Source organism: Salvelinus fontinalis, chromosome 26 (assembly GCF_029448725.1).
Source record: "Salvelinus fontinalis isolate EN_2023a chromosome 26, ASM2944872v1, whole genome shotgun sequence".
Lineage (NCBI taxonomy): Eukaryota > Metazoa > Chordata > Actinopteri > Salmoniformes > Salmonidae > Salvelinus > Salvelinus fontinalis.
The window spans coordinates 5,108,394-5,128,654 of NC_074690.1; the positions used below are offsets into that span (position 1 = coordinate 5,108,394).

Sequence of the window (20,261 nt, forward strand, 5' to 3'; positions counted from 1 at the left end):
CTTATTCACCCTCTGTCAGTATAGCATCTCCCATCGCTGACCCTTATTCACCCTCTGTCAGTATAGCATCTCCCAACGCTGACCCTTATTCACCCTCTGTCAGTATAGCATCTCCCAACGCTGACCCTTATTCACCCTCTGTCAGTCTGTCAGTATAGCATCTCCCAACGCTGACCCTTATTCACCCTCTGTCAGTATAGCATCTCCCATCGCTGACCCTTATTCACCCTCTGTCAGTATAGCATCTCCCAACGCTGACCCTTATTCACCCTCTGTCAGTATAGCATCTCCCATCGCTGACCCTTATTCACCCTCTGTCAGTATAGCATCTCCCATCGCTGACCCTTATTCACCCTCTGTCAGTATAGCATCTCCCAACGCTGACCCTTATTCACCCTCTGTCAGTATAGCATCTCCCATCGCTGACCCTTATTCACCCTCTGTCAGTATAGCATCTCCCATCGCTGACCCTTATTCACCCTCTGTCAGTATAGCATCTCCCATCGCTGACCCTTATTCACCCTCTGTCAGTCTGTCAGTAAAGCATCTCCCAACACTGACCCTTATTCACCCTCTGTCAGTATAGCATCTCCCAACGCTGACCCTTATTCACCCTCTGTCAGTATAGCATCTCCCAACGCTGACCCTTATTCACCCTCTGTCAGTATAGCATCTCCCATCGCTGACCCTTATTCACCCTCTGTCAGTCTGTCAGTATAGCATCTCCCAACACTGACCCTTATTCACCCTCTGTCAGTATAGCATCTCCCAACGCTGACCCTTATTCACCCTCTGTCAGTATAGCATCTCCCAACGCTGACCCTTATTCACCCTCTGTCAGTATAGCATCTCCAACGCTGACCCTTATTCACCCTCTGTCAGTATAGCATCTCCCATCGCTGACCCTTATTCACCCTCTGTCAGTATAGCATCTCCCATCGCTGACCCTTATTCACCCTCTGTCAGTCTGTCAGTATAGCATCTCCCAACGCTGACCCTTATTCACCCTCTGTCAGTATAGCATCTCCCATCGCTGACCCTTATTCACCCTCTGTCAGTATAGCATCTCCCATCGCTCACCCTTATTCACCCTCTGTCAGTATAGCATCTCTCAACACTGACTCTTATTCACCCTCTGTCAGTATAGCATCTCTCATCGCTGACCCTTATTCACCCTCTGTCAGTCTGTCAGTATAGCATCTCCCAACGCTGACCCTTATTCACCCTCTGTCAGTATAGCATCTCCCATCGCTGACCCTTATTCACCCTCTGTCAGTATAGCATCTCCCATCGCTGACCCTTATTCACCCTCTGTCAGGATAGTATCTCCCATCGCTGACCATTATTCACCCTCTGTCAGTATAGCATCTCCCATCGCTGACCCTTATTCACCCTCTGTCAGTATAGCATCTCCCATCGCTGACCCTTATTCACCCTCTGTCAGTATAGTATCTCCCAACGCTGACCCTTATTCACCCTCTGTCAGTATAGCATCTCCCAACGCTGACCCTTATTCACCCTCTGTCAGTATAGCATCTCCCATCGCTGACCCTTATTCACCCTCTGTCAGTATAGCATCTCCCATCGCTGACCCTTGTTCACCCTCTGTCAGTATAGCATCTCCCATCACTGACCCTTATTCACCTTCTGTCAGTATAGCATCTCCCATCGCTGACCCTTATTCACCCTCTGTCAGTATAGCATCTCCCAACGCTGACCCTTATTCACCCTCTGTCAGTATAGCATCTCTCAACACTGACTCTTATTCACCCTCTGTCAGTATAGCATCTCCCATCGCTGACCCTTATTCACCCTCTGTCAGTATAGCATCTCCCATCGCTGACCCTTATTCACCCTCTGTCAGTCTGTCAGTATAGCATCTCCCAACACTGACCCTTATTCACCCTCTGTCAGTATAGCATCTCCCATCGCTGACCCTTATTCACCCTCTGTCAGTATAGCATCTCCCATCGCTGACCCTTATTCACCCTCTGTCAGTCTGTCAGTATAGCATCTCCCAACGCTGACCCTTATTCTCCCTCTGTCAGTATAGCATCTCTCAACGCTGACCCTTATTCACCCTCTGTCAGTATAGTATCTCCCAACGCTGACCCTTATTCACCCTCTGTCAGTATAGCATCTCCCATCGCTGACCCTTATTCACCCTCTGTCAGTATAGCATCTCCCAACGCTGACCCTTATTCACCCTCTGTCAGTATAGCATCTCCCAACGCTGACCCTTATTCACCCTCTGTCAGTCTGTCAGTATAGCATCTCCCAACGCTGACCCTTATTCACCCTCTGTCAGTATAGCATCTCCCATCGCTGACCCTTATTCACCCTCTGTCAGTATAGCATCTCCCAACGCTGACCCTTATTCACCCTCTGTCAGTATAGCATCTCCCATCGCTGACCCTTATTCACCCTCTGTCAGTATAGCATCTCCCATCGCTGACCCTTATTCACCCTCTGTCAGTATAGCATCTCCCAACGCTGACCCTTATTCACCCTCTGTCAGTATAGCATCTCCCATCGCTGACCCTTATTCACCCTCTGTCAGTATAGCATCTCCCATCGCTGACCCTTATTCACCCTCTGTCAGTATAGCATCTCCCATCGCTGACCCTTATTCACCCTCTGTCAGTCTGTCAGTATAGCATCTCCCAACACTGACCCTTATTCACCCTCTGTCAGTATAGCATCTCCCATCGCTGACCCTTATTCACCCTCTGTCAGTATAGCATCTCCCATCGCTGACCCTTATTCACCCTCTGTCAGTCTGTCAGTATAGCATCTCCCAACGCTGACCCTTATTCTCCCTCTGTCAGTATAGCATCTCTCAACGCTGACCCTTATTCACCCTCTGTCAGTATAGCATCTCCCAACGCTGACCCTTATTCACCCTCTGTCAGTATAGCATCTCCCATCGCTGACCCTTATTCACCCTCTGTCAGTATAGCATCTCCCATCGCTGACCCTTATTCACCCTCTGTCAGTCTGTCAGTATAGCATCTCCCAACACTGACCCTTATTCACCCTCTGTCAGTATAGCATCTCCCATCGCTGACCCTTATTCACCCTCTGTCAGTATAGCATCTCCCATCGCTGACCCTTATTCACCCTCTGTCAGTCTGTCAGTATAGCATCTCCCAACGCTGACCCTTATTCTCCCTCTGTCAGTATAGCATCTCTCAACGCTGACCCTTATTCACCCTCTGTCAGTATAGTATCTCCCAACGCTGACCCTTATTCACCCTCTGTCAGTATAGCATCTCCCATCGCTGACCCTTATTCACCCTCTGTCAGTATAGCATCTCCCAACGCTGACCCTTATTCACCCTCTGTCAGTATAGCATCTCCCAACGCTGACCCTTATTCACCCTCTGTCAGTCTGTCAGTATAGCATCTCCCAACGCTGACCCTTATTCACCCTCTGTCAGTATAGCATCTCCCATCGCTGACCCTTATTCACCCTCTGTCAGTATAGCATCTCCCATCGCTGACCCTTATTCACCCTCTGTCAGTATAGCATCTCCCATCGCTGACCCTTATTCACCCTCTGTCAGTATAGCATCTCCCATCGCTGACCCTTATTCACCCTCTGTCAGTATAGCATCTCCCAACGCTGACCCTTATTCACCCTCTGTCAGTATAGCATCTCCCATCGCTGACCCTTATTCACCCTCTGTCAGTATAGCATCTCCCATCGCTGACCCTTATTCACCCTCTGTCAGTATAGCATCTCCCATCGCTGACCCTTATTCACCCTCTGTCAGTCTGTCAGTAAAGCATCTCCCAACACTGACCCTTATTCACCCTCTGTCAGTATAGCATCTCCCAACGCTGACCCTTATTCACCCTCTGTCAGTATAGCATCTCCCAACGCTGACCCTTATTCACCCTCTGTCAGTATAGCATCTCCCATCGCTGACCCTTATTCACCCTCTGTCAGTCTGTCAGTATAGCATCTCCCAACACTGACCCTTATTCACCCTCTGTCAGTATAGCATCTCCCAACGCTGACCCTTATTCACCCTCTGTCAGTATAGCATCTCCCAACGCTGACCCTTATTCACCCTCTGTCAGTATAGCATCTCCAACGCTGACCCTTATTCACCCTCTGAATTATAGCATTTCCCATCGCTGACCCTTATTCACCCTCTGTCAGTATAGCATCTCCAACGCTGACCCTTATTCACCCTCTGAATTATAGCATTTCCCAACGCTGACCCTTATTCACCCTCTGTCAGTATAGCATCTCCCAACGCTGACCCTTATTCACCCTCTGTCAGTATAGCATCTCCCATCGCTGACCCTTATTCACCCTCTGTCAGTATAGCATCTCCCATCGCTGACCCTTGTTCACCCTCTGTCAGTATAGCATCTCCCATCACTGACCCTTATTCACCTTCTGTCAGTATAGCATCTCCCATCGCTGACCCTTATTCACCCTCTGTCAGTATAGCATCTCCCAACGCTGACCCTTATTCACCCTCTGTCAGTATAGCATCTCTCAACACTGACTCTTATTCACCCTCTGTCAGTATAGCATCTCCCATCGCTGACCCTTATTCACCCTCTGTCAGTATAGCATCTCCCATCGCTGACCCTTATTCACCCTCTGTCAGTCTGTCAGTATAGCATCTCCCAACACTGACCCTTATTCACCCTCTGTCAGTATAGCATCTCCCATCGCTGACCCTTATTCACCCTCTGTCAGTATAGCATCTCCCATCGCTGACCCTTATTCACCCTCTGTCAGTCTGTCAGTATAGCATCTCCCAACGCTGACCCTTATTCTCCCTCTGTCAGTATAGCATCTCTCAACGCTGACCCTTATTCACCCTCTGTCAGTATAGTATCTCCCAACGCTGACCCTTATTCACCCTCTGTCAGTATAGCATCTCCCATCGCTGACCCTTATTCACCCTCTGTCAGTATAGCATCTCCCAACGCTGACCCTTATTCACCCTCTGTCAGTATAGCATCTCCCAACGCTGACCCTTATTCACCCTCTGTCAGTCTGTCAGTATAGCATCTCCCAACGCTGACCCTTATTCACCCTCTGTCAGTATAGCATCTCCCATCGCTGACCCTTATTCACCCTCTGTCAGTATAGCATCTCCCAACGCTGACCCTTATTCACCCTCTGTCAGTATAGCATCTCCCATCGCTGACCCTTATTCACCCTCTGTCAGTATAGCATCTCCCATCGCTGACCCTTATTCACCCTCTGTCAGTATAGCATCTCCCAACGCTGACCCTTATTCACCCTCTGTCAGTATAGCATCTCCCATCGCTGACCCTTATTCACCCTCTGTCAGTATAGCATCTCCCATCGCTGACCCTTATTCACCCTCTGTCAGTATAGCATCTCCCATCGCTGACCCTTATTCACCCTCTGTCAGTCTGTCAGTATAGCATCTCCCAACACTGACCCTTATTCACCCTCTGTCAGTATAGCATCTCCCATCGCTGACCCTTATTCACCCTCTGTCAGTATAGCATCTCCCATCGCTGACCCTTATTCACCCTCTGTCAGTCTGTCAGTATAGCATCTCCCAACGCTGACCCTTATTCTCCCTCTGTCAGTATAGCATCTCTCAACGCTGACCCTTATTCACCCTCTGTCAGTATAGCATCTCCCAACGCTGACCCTTATTCACCCTCTGTCAGTATAGCATCTCCCATCGCTGACCCTTATTCACCCTCTGTCAGTATAGCATCTCCCATCGCTGACCCTTATTCACCCTCTGTCAGTCTGTCAGTATAGCATCTCCCAACACTGACCCTTATTCACCCTCTGTCAGTATAGCATCTCCCATCGCTGACCCTTATTCACCCTCTGTCAGTATAGCATCTCCCATCGCTGACCCTTATTCACCCTCTGTCAGTCTGTCAGTATAGCATCTCCCAACGCTGACCCTTATTCTCCCTCTGTCAGTATAGCATCTCTCAACGCTGACCCTTATTCACCCTCTGTCAGTATAGTATCTCCCAACGCTGACCCTTATTCACCCTCTGTCAGTATAGCATCTCCCATCGCTGACCCTTATTCACCCTCTGTCAGTATAGCATCTCCCAACGCTGACCCTTATTCACCCTCTGTCAGTATAGCATCTCCCAACGCTGAACCTTATTCACCCTCTGTCAGTCTGTCAGTATAGCATCTCCCAACGCTGACCCTTATTCACCCTCTGTCAGTATAGCATCTCCCATCGCTGACCCTTATTCACCCTCTGTCAGTATAGCATCTCCCATCGCTGACCCTTATTCACCCTCTGTCAGTATAGCATCTCCCATCGCTGACCCTTATTCACCCTCTGTCAGTATAGCATCTCCCATCGCTGACCCTTATTCACCCTCTGTCAGTATAGCATCTCCCAACGCTGACCCTTATTCACCCTCTGTCAGTATAGCATCTCCCATCGCTGACCCTTATTCACCCTCTGTCAGTATAGCATCTCCCATCGCTGACCCTTATTCACCCTCTGTCAGTATAGCATCTCCCATCGCTGACCCTTATTCACCCTCTGTCAGTCTGTCAGTAAAGCATCTCCCAACACTGACCCTTATTCACCCTCTGTCAGTATAGCATCTCCCAACGCTGACCCTTATTCACCCTCTGTCAGTATAGCATCTCCCAACGCTGACCCTTATTCACCCTCTGTCAGTATAGCATCTCCCATCGCTGACCCTTATTCACCCTCTGTCAGTCTGTCAGTATAGCATCTCCCAACACTGACCCTTATTCACCCTCTGTCAGTATAGCATCTCCCAACGCTGACCCTTATTCACCCTCTGTCAGTATAGCATCTCCCAACGCTGACCCTTATTCACCCTCTGTCAGTATAGCATCTCCAACGCTGACCCTTATTCACCCTCTGAATTATAGCATTTCCCATCGCTGACCCTTATTCACCCTCTGTCAGTATAGCATCTCCCATCGCTGACCCTTATTCACCCTCTGTCAGTCTGTCAGTATAGCATCTCCCAACGCTGACCCTTATTCACCCTCTGTCAGTATAGCATCTCCCATCGCTGACCCTTATTCACCCTCTGTCAGTATAGCATCTCCCATCGCTGACCCTTATTCACCCTCTGTCAGTATAGCATCTCTCAACACTGACTCTTATTCACCCTCTGTCAGTATAGCATCTCTCATCGCTGACCCTTATTCACCCTCTGTCAGTCTGTCAGTATAGCATCTCCCAACGCTGACCCTTATTCACCCTCTGTCAGTATAGCATCTCCCATCGCTGACCCTTATTCACCCTCTGTCAGTATAGCATCTCCCATCGCTGACCCTTATTCACCCTCTGTCAGTATAGTATCTCCCATCGCTGACCATTATTCACCCTCTGTCAGTATAGCATCTCCCATCGCTGACCCTTATTCACCCTCTGTCAGTATAGCATCTCCCATCGCTGACCCTTATTCACCCTCTGTCAGTATAGTATCTCCCAACGCTGACCCTTATTCACCCTCTGTCAGTATAGCATCTCCCAACGCTGACCCTTATTCACCCTCTGTCAGTATAGCATCTCCCATCGCTGACCCTTATTCACCCTCTGTCAGTATAGCATCTCCCATCGCTGACCCTTGTTCACCCTCTGTCAGTATAGCATCTCCCATCACTGACCCTTATTCACCTTCTGTCAGTATAGCATCTCCCATCGCTGACCCTTATTCACCCTCTGTCAGTATAGCATCTCCCAACGCTGACCCTTATTCACCCTCTGTCAGTATAGCATCTCTCAACACTGACTCTTATTCACCCTCTGTCAGTATAGCATCTCCCATCGCTGACCCTTATTCACCCTCTGTCAGTATAGCATCTCCCAACGCTGACCCTTATTCACCCTCTGTCAGTATAGCATCTCCCATCGCTGACCCTTATTCACCCTCTGTCAGTATAGCATCTCCCAACGCTGACCCTTATTCACCCTCTGTCAGTCTGTCAGTATAGCATCTCCCAACGCTGACCCTTATTCACCCTCTGTCAGTATAGCATCTCCCAACGCTGACCCTTATTCACCCTCTGTCAGTCTGTCAGTATAGCATCTCCCATCGCTGACCCTTATTCACCCTCTGTCAGTCTGTCAGTATAGCATCTCCCATCGCTGACCCTTATTCACCCTCTGTCACTATAGCATCTCCCAACGCTGACCCTTATTCACCCTCTGTCAGTATAGCATCTCCCAACGCTGACCCTTATTCACCCTCTGTCAGTCTGTCAGTATAGCATCTCCCATCGCTGACCCTTATTCACCCTCTGTCAGTCTGTCAGTATAGCATCTCCCAACGCTGACCCTTATTCACCCTCTGTCAGTATAGCATCTCCCATCGCTGACCCTTATTCACCCTCTGTCACTATAGCATCTCCCATCGCTGACCCTTATTCACCCTCTGTCAGTATAGTATCTCCCATCGCTGACCCTTATTCACCCTCTGTCACTATAGCATCTCCCATCGCTGACCCTTATTCACCCTCTGTCAGTATAGCATCTCCCATCGCTGACCCTTATTCACCTTCTGTCAGTCTGTCAGTATAGCATCTCCCAACGCTGACCCTTATTCACCCTCTGTCAGTATAGCATCTCCCAACGCTGACCCTTATTCACCCTCTGTCAGTATAGCATCTCCCAACGCTGACCCTTATTCACCCTCTGTCAGTATAGCATCTCCCAACGCTGACCCTTATTCACCCTCTGTCAGTATAGCATCTCCCATCGCTGACCCTTATTCACCCTCTGTCAGTATAGCATCTCCCATCGCTGACCCTTATTCACCCTCTGTCAGTATAGCATCTCCCAACGCTGACCCTTATTCACCCTCTGTCACTATAGCATCTCCCAACGCTGACCCTTATTCACCCTCTGTCAGTATAGCATCTCCCAACGCTGACCCTTATTCACCCTCTGTCAGTATAGCATCTCCCATCGCTGACCCTTATTCACCCTCTGTCAGTATAGCATCTCCCAACGCTGACCCTTATTCACCCTCTGTCAGTATAGCATCTCCCATCGCTGACCCTTATTCACCCTCTGTCAGTATAGCATCTCCCAACGCTGACCCTTATTCACCCTCTGTCAGTATAGCATCTCCCATCGCTGACCCTTATTCACCCTCTGTCAGTATAGCATCTCCCATCGCTGACCCTTATTCACCCTCTGTCAGTATAGCATCTCCCAACGCTGACCCTTATTCACCCTCTGTCAGTCTGTCAGTATAGCATCTCCCATCGCTGACCCTTATTCACCCTCTGTCAGTATAGCATCTCCCAACACTGACCCTTATTCACCCTCTGTCAGTATAGCATCTCCCATCGCTGACCCTTATTCACCCTCTGTCAGTCTGTCAGTATAGCATCTCTCAACGCTGACCCTTATTCATCCTCTGTCACTATAGCATCTCCCATCGCTGACCCTTATTCACCCTCTGTCAGTATAGCATCTCCCAACGCTGACCCTTATTCACCCTCTGTCAGTATAGCATCTCCCATCGCTGACCCTTATTCACCCTCTGTCAGTATAGCATCTCCCATCGCTGACCCTTATTCACCCTCTGTCAGTATAGCATCTCCCATCGCTGACCCTTATTCACCCTCTGTCAGTATAGCATCTCCCATCGCTGACCCTTATTCACCCTCTGTCAGTATAGCATCTCCCAACGCTGACCCTTATTCACCCTCTGTCAGTATAGCATCTCCCATCGCTGACCCTTATTCACCCTCTGTCAGTATAGCATCTCCCAACACTGACCCTTATTCACCCTCTGTCAGTATAGCATCTCCCATCGCTGACCCTTATTCACCCTCTGTCAGTATAGCATCTCCCAACGCTGACCCTTATTCACCCTCTGTCAGTCTGTCAGTATAGCATCTCCCATCCCTGACCCTTATTCACCCTCTGTCAGTATAGCATCTCCCATCGCTGACCCTTATTCACCCTCTGTCAGTATAGCATCTCTCAACGCTGACCCTTATTCACCCTCTGTCAGTATAGCATCTCTCAACACTGACTCTTATTCACCCTCTGTCAGTATAGCATCTCTCAACGCTGACCCTTATTCACCCTCTGTCAGTCTGTCAGTATAGCATCTCCCATCACTGACCCTTATTCACCCTCTGTCAGTATAACATCTCCCATCGCTGACCCTTATTCACCCTCTGTCAGTCTGTCAGTATAACATCTCCCATCGCTGACCCTTATTCACCCTCTGTCAGTCTGTCAGTATAGCATCTCCCATCACTGACCCTTATTCACCCTCTGTCAGTATAGCATCTCCCATCGCTGACCCTTATTCACCCTCTGTCAGTATAGCATCTCCCATCGCTGACCCTTATTCACCCTCTGTCAGTCTGTCAGTATAGCATCTCCCAACGCTGACCCTTGTTCACCCTCTGTCAGTATAGCATCTCTCATCGCTGACCCTTATTCACCCTCTGTCAGTCTGTCAGTATAGCATCTCCCATCACTGACCCTTATTCACCCTCTGTCAGTATAGCATCTCCCATCACTGACCCTTATTCACCCTCTGTCAGTATAGCATCTCTCATCGCTGACCCTTATTCACCCTCTGTCAGTCTGTCAGTATAGCATCTCCCAACGCTGACCCTTATTCACCCTCTGTCAGTCTGTCAGTATAGCATCTCCCAACGCTGACCCTTATTCACCCTCTGTCAGTCTGTCACTATAGCATCTCCCATCGCTGACCCTTATTCACCCTCTGTCAGTATAGCATCTCCCAACGCTGACCCTTATTCACCCTCTGTCAGTCTGTCACTATAGCATCTCCCATCGCTGACCCTTATTCACCCTCTGTCAGTATAGTATCTCCCAACGCTGACCCTTATTCACCCTCTGTCAGTATAGCATCTCCCAACACTGACCCTTATTCACCCTCTGTCAGTATAGCATCTCCCATCGCTGACCCTTATTCACCCTCTGTCAGTCTGTCAGTATAGCATCTCCCATCACTGACCCTTATTCACCCTCTGTCAGTATAGCATCTCTCATCGCTGACCCTTATTCACCCTCTGTCAGTATAGCATCTCCCATCGCTGACCCTTATTCACCCTCTGTCAGTATAGTATCTCCCATCGCTGACCCTTATTCACCCTCTGTCAGTATAGCATCTCCCAACGCTGACTCTTATTCACCCTCTGTCAGTATAGCATCTCCCAACACTGACCCTTATTCACCCTCTGTCAGTATAGCATCTCCCAACGCTGACCCTTATTCACCCTCTGTCAGTATAGCATCTCCCATCGCTGACCCTTATTCACCCTCTGTCAGTATAGCATCTCCCATCGCTGACCCTTATTCACCCTCTGTCAGTCTGTCAGTATAGCATCTCCCAACGCTGACCCTTATTCACCCTCTGTCAGTATAGCATCTCCCATCGCTGACCCTTATTCACCCTCTGTCAGTATAGCATCTCCCATCGCTGACCCTTATTCACCCTCTGTCAGTCTGTCAGTATAGCATCTCCCAACGCTGACCCTTATTCACCCTCTGTCAGTATAGCATCTCTCAACACTGACTCTTATTCACCCTCTGTCAGTATAGCATCTCCCATCGCTGACCCTTATTCACCCTCTGTCAGTATAGCATCTCCCAACGCTGACCCTTATTCACACTCTGTCAGTATAGCATCTCCCATCGCTGACCCTTATTCACCCTCTGTCAGTCTGTCAGTATAGCATCTCCCATCGCTGACCCTTATTCACCCTCTGTCAGTATAGCATCTCCCAACGCTGACCCTTATTCACCCTCTGTCAGTCTGTCAGTATAGCATCTCCCAACGCTGACCCTTATTCACCCTCTGTCAGTATAGCATCTCTCAACGCTGACCCTTATTCACCCTCTGTCAGTATAGCATCTCCCATCGCTGACCCTTATTCACCCTCTGTCAGTATATTATCTCCCAACGCTGACCCTTATTCACCCTCTGTCAGTATAGCATCTCCCATCGCTGACCCTTATTCACCCTCTGTCAGTATAGCATCTCCCAACGCTGACCCTTATTCACCCTCTGTCAGTCTGTCAGTATAGCATCTCCCAACGCTGACCCTTATTCACCCTCTGTCAGTATAGCATCTCTCAACGCTGACCCTTATTCACCCTCTGTCAGTATAGCATCTCCCATCGCTGACCCTTATTCACCCTCTGTCAGTATAGCATCTCCCATCGCTGACCCTTATTCACCCTCTGTCAGTATAGCATCTCTCATCGCTGACCCTTATTCACCCTCTGTCAGTCTGTCAGTATAGCATCTCCCAACGCTGACCCTTATTCACCCTCTGTCAGTATAGCATCTCCCAACGCTGACCCTTATTCACCCTCTGTCAGTATAGCATCTCCCAACACTGACCCTTATTCACCCTCTGTCAGTATAGCATCTCCCATCGCTGACCCTTATTCACCCTCTGTCAGTCTGTCAGTATAACATCTCCCAACGCTGACCCTTATTCACCCTCTGTCAGTCTGTCAGTATAGCATCTCTCAACACTGACCCTTATTCACCCTCTGTCAGTATAGCATCTCCCAACACTGACCCTTATTCACCCTCTGTCAGTCTGTCAGTATAACATCTCCCAACGCTGACCCTTATTCACCCTCTGTCAGTATAGCATCTCCCATCGCTGACCCTTATTCACCCTCTGTCAGTATAGCATCTCCCAACGCTGACCCTTATTCACCCTCTGTCAGTATAGCATCTCCCAACGCTGAACCTGGTGTAGTTATGCATTATCCTCTATGTTGATATAAAAACATGTTTTTCTTACAAAATATTTATTCCCTTTTCAAGTAAATTTCCTTTAGGACTTAAGCCCCTAGATGAGTGATGCAAAGACTAATGGATACCTTATGAAGCTTTATGACCTCTGTCTCCTCTATGCTCCCAGGTGCCCCCATTCTGTAGCAGAGGAGCGAGCAGCACGATGAGACGCCAGTAGCCGCCCGCCGTAGCATGGCCGCGTCACGTTCCTCGCGCGTCACAAGGTCATCGGTCGGGCTCAATGGATTGGACGAGAACTTCTGTGGCCGAACCCTCAGGAATCGTAGTATCGCCCAGCCGGAGGAGGGTCAGGGGTCACCCCTCCCCGGCAGCAGGGCCCCACGCTCTCCTAAGAAGAGACAGGATGACCAGGCCGGGGCCTCAGAGAAGCCTGGGGGTCACCAGGGAAAGGTAGCCCACCACAAGGCCGCCTCAGTGGACGGGGAGACATGTGCAAGCCCCAGGAAGAGGGTCCTGTCCTGCTCAGAGAGAGAGGGGGTTGGGGGTTCGGAGAAGGCTGAGAACTGTGAAGGGAGGGGGAAGGAGACGTCGGGTGCTGTGGGGAGGGATGCTTCGCCGCTCCTCAAACGGGCCAAACGGTGCTTCCGCTCTGGGGAGTCGCATGGATCCAAGGATGACCTCCCGTCTGCGCCCGTCATCCCCGCCTCCCCCTGCGCCCCCTTAACGACTGTCAAGGAGAACAGTGAAGGGGGTGACGTGCTCAGAAGAAACTCCACCGCAGCCTCCCCTTCCTCTTCTTCACCTGACCTCAACAAGGAGGAAGGAGAGGAGGATGACGTCGGCGGCCATATTGAGAGCGACGGCCATGCTCAGCAGCCCCTGAACTCCAACTCCCATAAGTCCAGTACCGGGCTGGGGCAGACCAGCAGTGGCCCTGATGCTCAGACAAACTCCCTGTGTCTCAGCGCTGCCTCCAACACCACCTGTCCAGGTCCCAGTCCAGCACTGCTGAACGGCAGCAAGAGGGGGGCGCCCTGCCCCTCGCCCCCAGACCCCATAGTGCCTTGTAGAAACTCTGATCCTGGGCAGGAGGAGGGGGGTAAAGACTCGGATCATGGGCAGGAGGAGGAAGGTAAAGACTCTGATCCTGGGCAGGAGGAAGGGTGTAAAGACTCTGATCCTGGGCAGGAGGTAGAGTGTAAAGACTCTGATCCTGGGCAGGAGGAAGGGTGTAAAGACTCTGATCCTGGGCAGGAGGAAGGGTGTAAAGACTCTGATCCTGGGCAGGAGGAAGGGTGTAAAGACTCTGATCCTGGGCAGGAGGAAGGTAAAGACTCTGATCCTGGGCAGGAGGAGGAAGGTAAAGACTCTGATCCTGGGCAGGAGGTAGAGTGTAAAGACTCTGATCCTGGGCAGGAGGAGGGTAAAGACTCTGATCCTGGGCAGGAGGAGGAGGGTAAAGACTCTGATCCTGGGCAGGAGGAGGAGGGTAAATACTTTGATCCTGGTCAGGAGGAAGGTAAAGACTCTGATCCTGGTCAGGAGGAAGGTAAAGACTCTGATCCTGGGCAGGAGGAAGGGTGTAAAGACTCTGATCCTGGGCAGGAGGAAGGTAAAGACTCTGATCCTGGGCAGGAGGAGGAGGGTAAAGACTCTGATCCTGGTCAGGAGGAAGGTAAAGACTCTGATCCTGGTCAGGAGGAAGGTAAAGACTCTGATCCTGGGCAGGAGGAAGGGTGTAAAGACTCTGATCCTGGGCAGGAGGAAGGTAAAGACTCTGATCCTGGGCAGGAGGAAGGTAAAGACTCTGATCCTGGGCAGGAGGTAGAGTGTAAAGGCTCTGATCCTGGGCAGGAGGAGGGTAAAGACTCTGATCCTGGGCAGGAGGAAGGGGGTAAAGACTCTGATCCTGGGCAGGAGGAGGAAGGTAAAGACTCTGATCCTGGGCAGGAGGAAGGTAAAGACTCTGATCCTGGGCAGGAGGAAGGGTGTAAAGACTCTGATCCTGGGCAGGAGGAAGGTAAAGACTCTGATCCTGGGCAGGAGGAAGGGTGTAAAGACTCTGATCCTGGGCAGGAGGAAGGGTGTAAAGACTCTGATCCTGGGCAGGAGGTAGAGTGTAAAGGCTCTGATCCTGGGCAGGAGGAAGGTAAAGACTCTGATCCTGGGCAGGAGGAGGAAGGGTGTAAAGACTCTGATCCTGGGCAGGAGGTAGAGTGTAAAGACTCTGATCCTGGGCAGGAGGAAGGGTGTAAAGACTCTGATCCTGGGCAGGAGGAAGGTAAAGACTCTGATCCTGGGCAGGAGGAGGAAGGTAAAGACTCTGATCCTGGGCAGGAGGTAGAGTGTAAAGACTCTGATCCTGGGCAGGAGGAAGGGTGTAAAGACTCTGATCCTGGGCAGGAGGTAGAGTGTAAAGGCTCTGATCCTGGGCAGGAGAAGGGGTGTAAAGACTCTGATCCTGGGCAGGAGGAGGGGTGTAAAGACTCTGATCCTGGGCAGGAGGAGGGGTGTAAAGATTCTGATCCTGGGCAGGAGGAAGGTAAAGACTCTGATCCTGGGCAGGAGGAAGGTAAAGACTCTGATCCTGGGCAGGAGGAGGAAGGTAAAGACTCTGATCCTGGGCAGGAGGAAGAGTGTAAAAACTCTGATCCTGGGCAGGAGGAGGAAGGTAAAGAATCTGATCCTGGGCAGGAGGAGGAGGGTAAAGAATCTGATCCTGAGCAGGAGAAGGAAGGTAAAGACTCTGATACTGGGCAGGAGGAGGAAGGTAAAGACTCTGACCCTGGGCAGGAGGAGGAGGGTAAAGACTCAGGGGAGGGTCCTGCTCCTCTTTTGGCCTCCTTTGAGGAGGACTCCTCTACTCCCCACCTGTCTGTCAGAGAGGAGGAGGTGGATGTAGTGGGGGACTCAGTGTGTCGGGAGGAGGTGGTGACAGCAACCGAGGAGGAGGAGGAGGAGAGTTGCGGCGGGGGAATTAACGGATGGTCGTTCACGCCGCTGGTGGTGCAGAACACTGTTGCCACCAGCATCATCATCAACAACAACATCAGAAACGTAAACAACATCAACAACGTAAACAACAACAATAACTCCACCATGCCACTGCTAGCTCCCCCAACACCCTCAGACCCACCCTGCACCCCCTCTATCTCCGGCACCTCGCCCCCCTCCTTCACAGAGCCCCACGAACACAGGTACACCCTGAGGACTTTGCCCCGTAGGGCGGCTTTCGGCGGAGGCAAGGCCGTGGCCCCCTGCTCCTCTCCCAGGAACCCGCTGAAGGACGGGGTGGAGGAGGAGAGAGAGCTGGTCGCTACTCCTACCCTCTCCGCAGGCTCCAGTATCCAGTCCAGGGAGTGGTCTCTCCTGTCTCCTCCGTCTGTCCCCATGGAGCAGGGGAACGGTGGGGCCAGAAGGGACAGGGTAGGGTGGGACAATAGGGGCCATGGGGAGCTCTGTGAGACCAGGGGAGGTCTAGACAGTAAGGAGGTGCCAGGAGGAGGAAGTCAACAGGAGGATGAGGAGGAGGACCCAGACGTGTATTACTTTGAGTCAGACCACCTGACCCTTAAACATAACAAAGAGTACGTAGTGGGAGTTTATGGGATTATATATATATACAGTCATGGCCAAACGTTTTGAGAATGACACAAATATTAATTTCCACAAAGTTTGCTGCTTCAGTGTCTTTAGATATTTAGTCAGATAGTCAGATGTTACTACGGAATACTGAAGTATAATTACAATCATTTCATAAGTGTCAAAGGCTTTTATTGACAATTACATGAAGTTGATGCAAAGAGTCAATATTTGCAGTGTTGACCCTTCATTTTCAAGACCTCTGCAATCCGCCCTGGCATGCTGTCAATTAACTTCTGGGCCACATCCTGACTGATGGCAGCCCATTCTTGCATAATCAATGCTTGGACTTTGTCAGAATTTGTGGGTTTTTGTTTGTCCACCGGCCTCTTGAGGATTGACCACAAGTTCTCAATGGGATTAAGGTCTGGGGAGTTTCCTGGCCATGGACCGGATGTCGATGTTTTGTTCCCCGAGCCACTTAGTTATCACTTTTGCCTTATGGCAAGGTGCTCCATCATGCTGGAAAAGGCATTGTTCGTCACCAAACTGTTCCTGGATGGTTGGGAGAAGTTGCTCTCGGAGGATGTGTTGGTACCATTCTTTAGTCATGGCTGAGAAGCAACCCCACACATGAATGGTCTCAGGATGCTTTACTGTTGGCATGACACAGGACTGATGGTAACGCTCACCTTGTCTTCTCCGGACAAGCTTTTTTCCAGATGCCACAAACAATCGGAAAGGGGATTCATCAGAGAAAAGGACTTTACCCCAGTCCTCAGCAGTCCAATCGCTGTACCTTTTGCAGAATATCAGTCTGTCCCTGATGTTTTTTTCTGGAGAGGAGTGGCTTCTTCGCTGCCCTTCTTGACACCAGGCCATCCTTCTTCGCCTCACTGCCATCCTTCTTCGCCTCACTGTGCATACAGATGCACTCCTGTCTGCTGCCATTCCTGAGCAAGCTCTGTACTGGTGGTGCCCCGATCCCGCAGCTGAATCAACTTTAGGAGACGGTCCTGGCGCTTGCTGGACTTTCTTGGGCGCCCTGAAGCCTTCTTCACAACAATTGAACCGCTCTCCTTGAAGTTCTTGATGATCCGATAAATGGTTGATTTAGGTGCAATCTTACTGGCATCAATATCCTTGCCTGTGAAGCCCTTTTTGTGCAAAGCAATGATGACCGCACGTGTTTCCTTGCAGGTACCATGGTTGACAGAGGAAGATCAATGATTCCAAACACCACCCTCCTTTTGAAGCTTCCAGTCTGTTATTCAAACTCAATCAGCATGACAGAGTGATCTCCAGCCTTGTTCTCGTCAACACTCACACCTGTGTTAACGAGAGAATCACTGACATGATGTCAGCTGGTCCTTTTGTGGCAGGGCTGAAATGCAGTGGAAATATTTTTGGGGGATTCAGTTCATTTGCATGGCAAAGAGGGACTGCAATAAATTGCAATTCATCTGATCACTCTTCATAACATTCTGGAGTATATGCAAATTGACATTATACAAACTGAGGCAGCAGACTTTGTGGCCACAACTGTGTGTATATATATATATATATATATATATATATATATATATATATATATATATATATATATATATATATACATTACATACACACACAAACTGAGTGTACAAAACATTAGGTCCCCACCCCCTTCCCACCCCCTTTTGCCCTCAGAGTGTGAGAGAAGAGGAGGAGGGAGTGTGAGGGAGGAGGGAGTGGGAGAGAGGGGGAGGAGGGAGTGGGAGAGAGGAGAGAGGAGGTGGTGTGGGAGAGAGGAGGAGGAGGGAGTGGGAGAGGAGGAGGAGCGCTCAGAGAGGAGGAGGAGGAGGAGGGAGTGGGAGAGAGGAGGAGGAGGGAGTGGGAGAGGAGGAGGAGCGCTCAGAGAGGAGGAGGAGGGAGTGGGAGAGAGGAGGAGGAGGGCTCAGAGAGGAGGAGGAGGGAGTGAGAGAGAGGAGGAGGAGGGAATGGGAGAGAGGAGTAGGGAGAGAGGAGGAGGAGGGAGAGAGGAGGAGGAGGAGGTGTGGGAGAGAGGAGGAGTAGGGAGAGAGGAGGAGGAGGAGGGAGAGAGGAGGAGGAGGAGGTGTGGGAGAGAGGAGGAGGAGGGAGTGGGAGAGGAGGAGGGAGTGGGAGAGAGGAGGAGGAGGGAGTGGGAGAGAGGAGGAGGAGGGAGTGGGAGAGAGGAGTGGGAGGGAGTGGGAGAGAGGAGGAGGAGGGAGAGAGGAGGAGAGAATGGGAGGAAGAGGGAGTGGAGGAGGGAGTGGGAGTGAGAGAGGCGGGAGGGAGTGTTTCCTGTTTTTAGGGGACAGACACAGCCTACCTCTGATCTGTTTCCTGTTTACATACCTGCTGCTGTCTGTTTCTCCCACAGTGTGGATCCCTCCTAAATGGCACCCTATTCCCGATGATATAGTGCACTACTTTTGACCAGGGGTACCAATTGGGACCTACCCTGAGTTAATAATGTATTGTCCAGGTGCTGGAAGTTCCCTGATGCATGTTGTCCTCTCTCCCCCCCTTCCACCACTTCCACCAGTTACCAGAGGTTACTCCATACTGTAGGTGTGTTGGAGGCCCAGAGAACTCAGAGTATACTGGACCTGGAGCGTCTGGCCAGACAGCAGAGAGAAGCTCTCCGAGACCCCGTCAGCTTTGTGGAGCAGCTGCAGAAACAGGTACTGTACTTTACACCATAGGTTACAGCCTGTTATAACAGGTATATGTAGCATTATAACTCTAACCCTGCAGAATCAGGTAGTATACTGTATGAGCGCTGTAGTAATAATACTAGTAACCCTCACCTGCAGAAACAGGTACTGTATAATAACAATTATAACAGGTATATAATACATATAACAGGTATATAATATGGTTATAACGGGTATATAATACATGTAACAGGTATATAATATGGTTATAACGGGTATATAATACATATAACAGTTATATAATATGATTATAACGGGTATATAATACATATAACAGGTATATAATATGGTTATAACGGGTATATAATACATATAACAGTTATATAATATGGTTATAACGGGTATATAATACATATAAGTTATATAATATGATTATAACGGGTATATAATACATATAACAGGTATATAATATGGTTATAACGGGTATATAATACATATAACAGTTATATAATATGGTTATAACGGGTATATAATACATATAACAGTTATATAATATGGTTATAACGGGTATATAATACATATAACGGGTATATAATATGGTTATAACGGGTATATAATACATATAACAGGTATATAATACATATAACAGGTATATAATATGGTTATAACGGGTATATAATACATATAACTGGTATATAATATGGTTATAACGGGTATATAATACATATAACTGGTATATAATATGGTTATAACGGGTATATAATACATATAACTGTTATATAATGTGGTTATAACGGGTATAAAATACATATAACAGGTATATAATATGGTTATAACGGGTATATAATACATATAACAGGTATATAATATGGTTATAACGGGTATATAATACATATAACAGGTATATAATATGGTTATAACCGGTATATAATACATATAACAGGTATATAATATGTTTATAACGGGTATATAATACATATAACAGGTATATAATACATATAACGGGTATATAATATGGTTATAACGGGTAAATAATACATATAACAGGTATATAATAAATATAACAGGTATATAATGCGGTTATAGCATGTATATAATACATATAAAATGATTATAACGGGTATATAATACATATAACAGGTATATAATATGGTTATAACGGGTATATAATACATATAACAGGTATATAATATGGTTATAACGGGTAAATAATACATATAACAGGTATATAATAAATATAACAGGTATATAATGCGGTTATAGCATGTATAT

The 20,261-nt window shown here is 49.0% G+C and overlaps 1 protein-coding gene across 2 annotated transcripts in view; it reads left to right on the forward strand.

Annotated features, from left to right (window-relative positions):
* The window catches only part of LOC129823576 (ZZ-type zinc finger-containing protein 3-like), an 84,629-nt gene that overhangs the window by 18,755 nt on the left and 45,613 nt on the right, over nt 1-20,261 (forward strand). The window contains exons 2-4 of one of the 2 annotated variants that reach the window (XM_055882416.1): nt 12,914-15,153; nt 15,547-16,334; nt 18,878-19,016. In XM_055882416.1, coding sequence (XP_055738391.1) covers nt 12,979-15,153; nt 15,547-16,334; nt 18,878-19,016 — 3,102 coding nt within the window. In that variant the 5' untranslated portion in view covers nt 12,914-12,978. Of the gene's footprint in view, nt 1-12,913; nt 16,335-18,877; nt 19,017-20,261 lie in introns of both variants that reach the window. The other variant, XM_055882415.1, reaches the window with a different exon arrangement.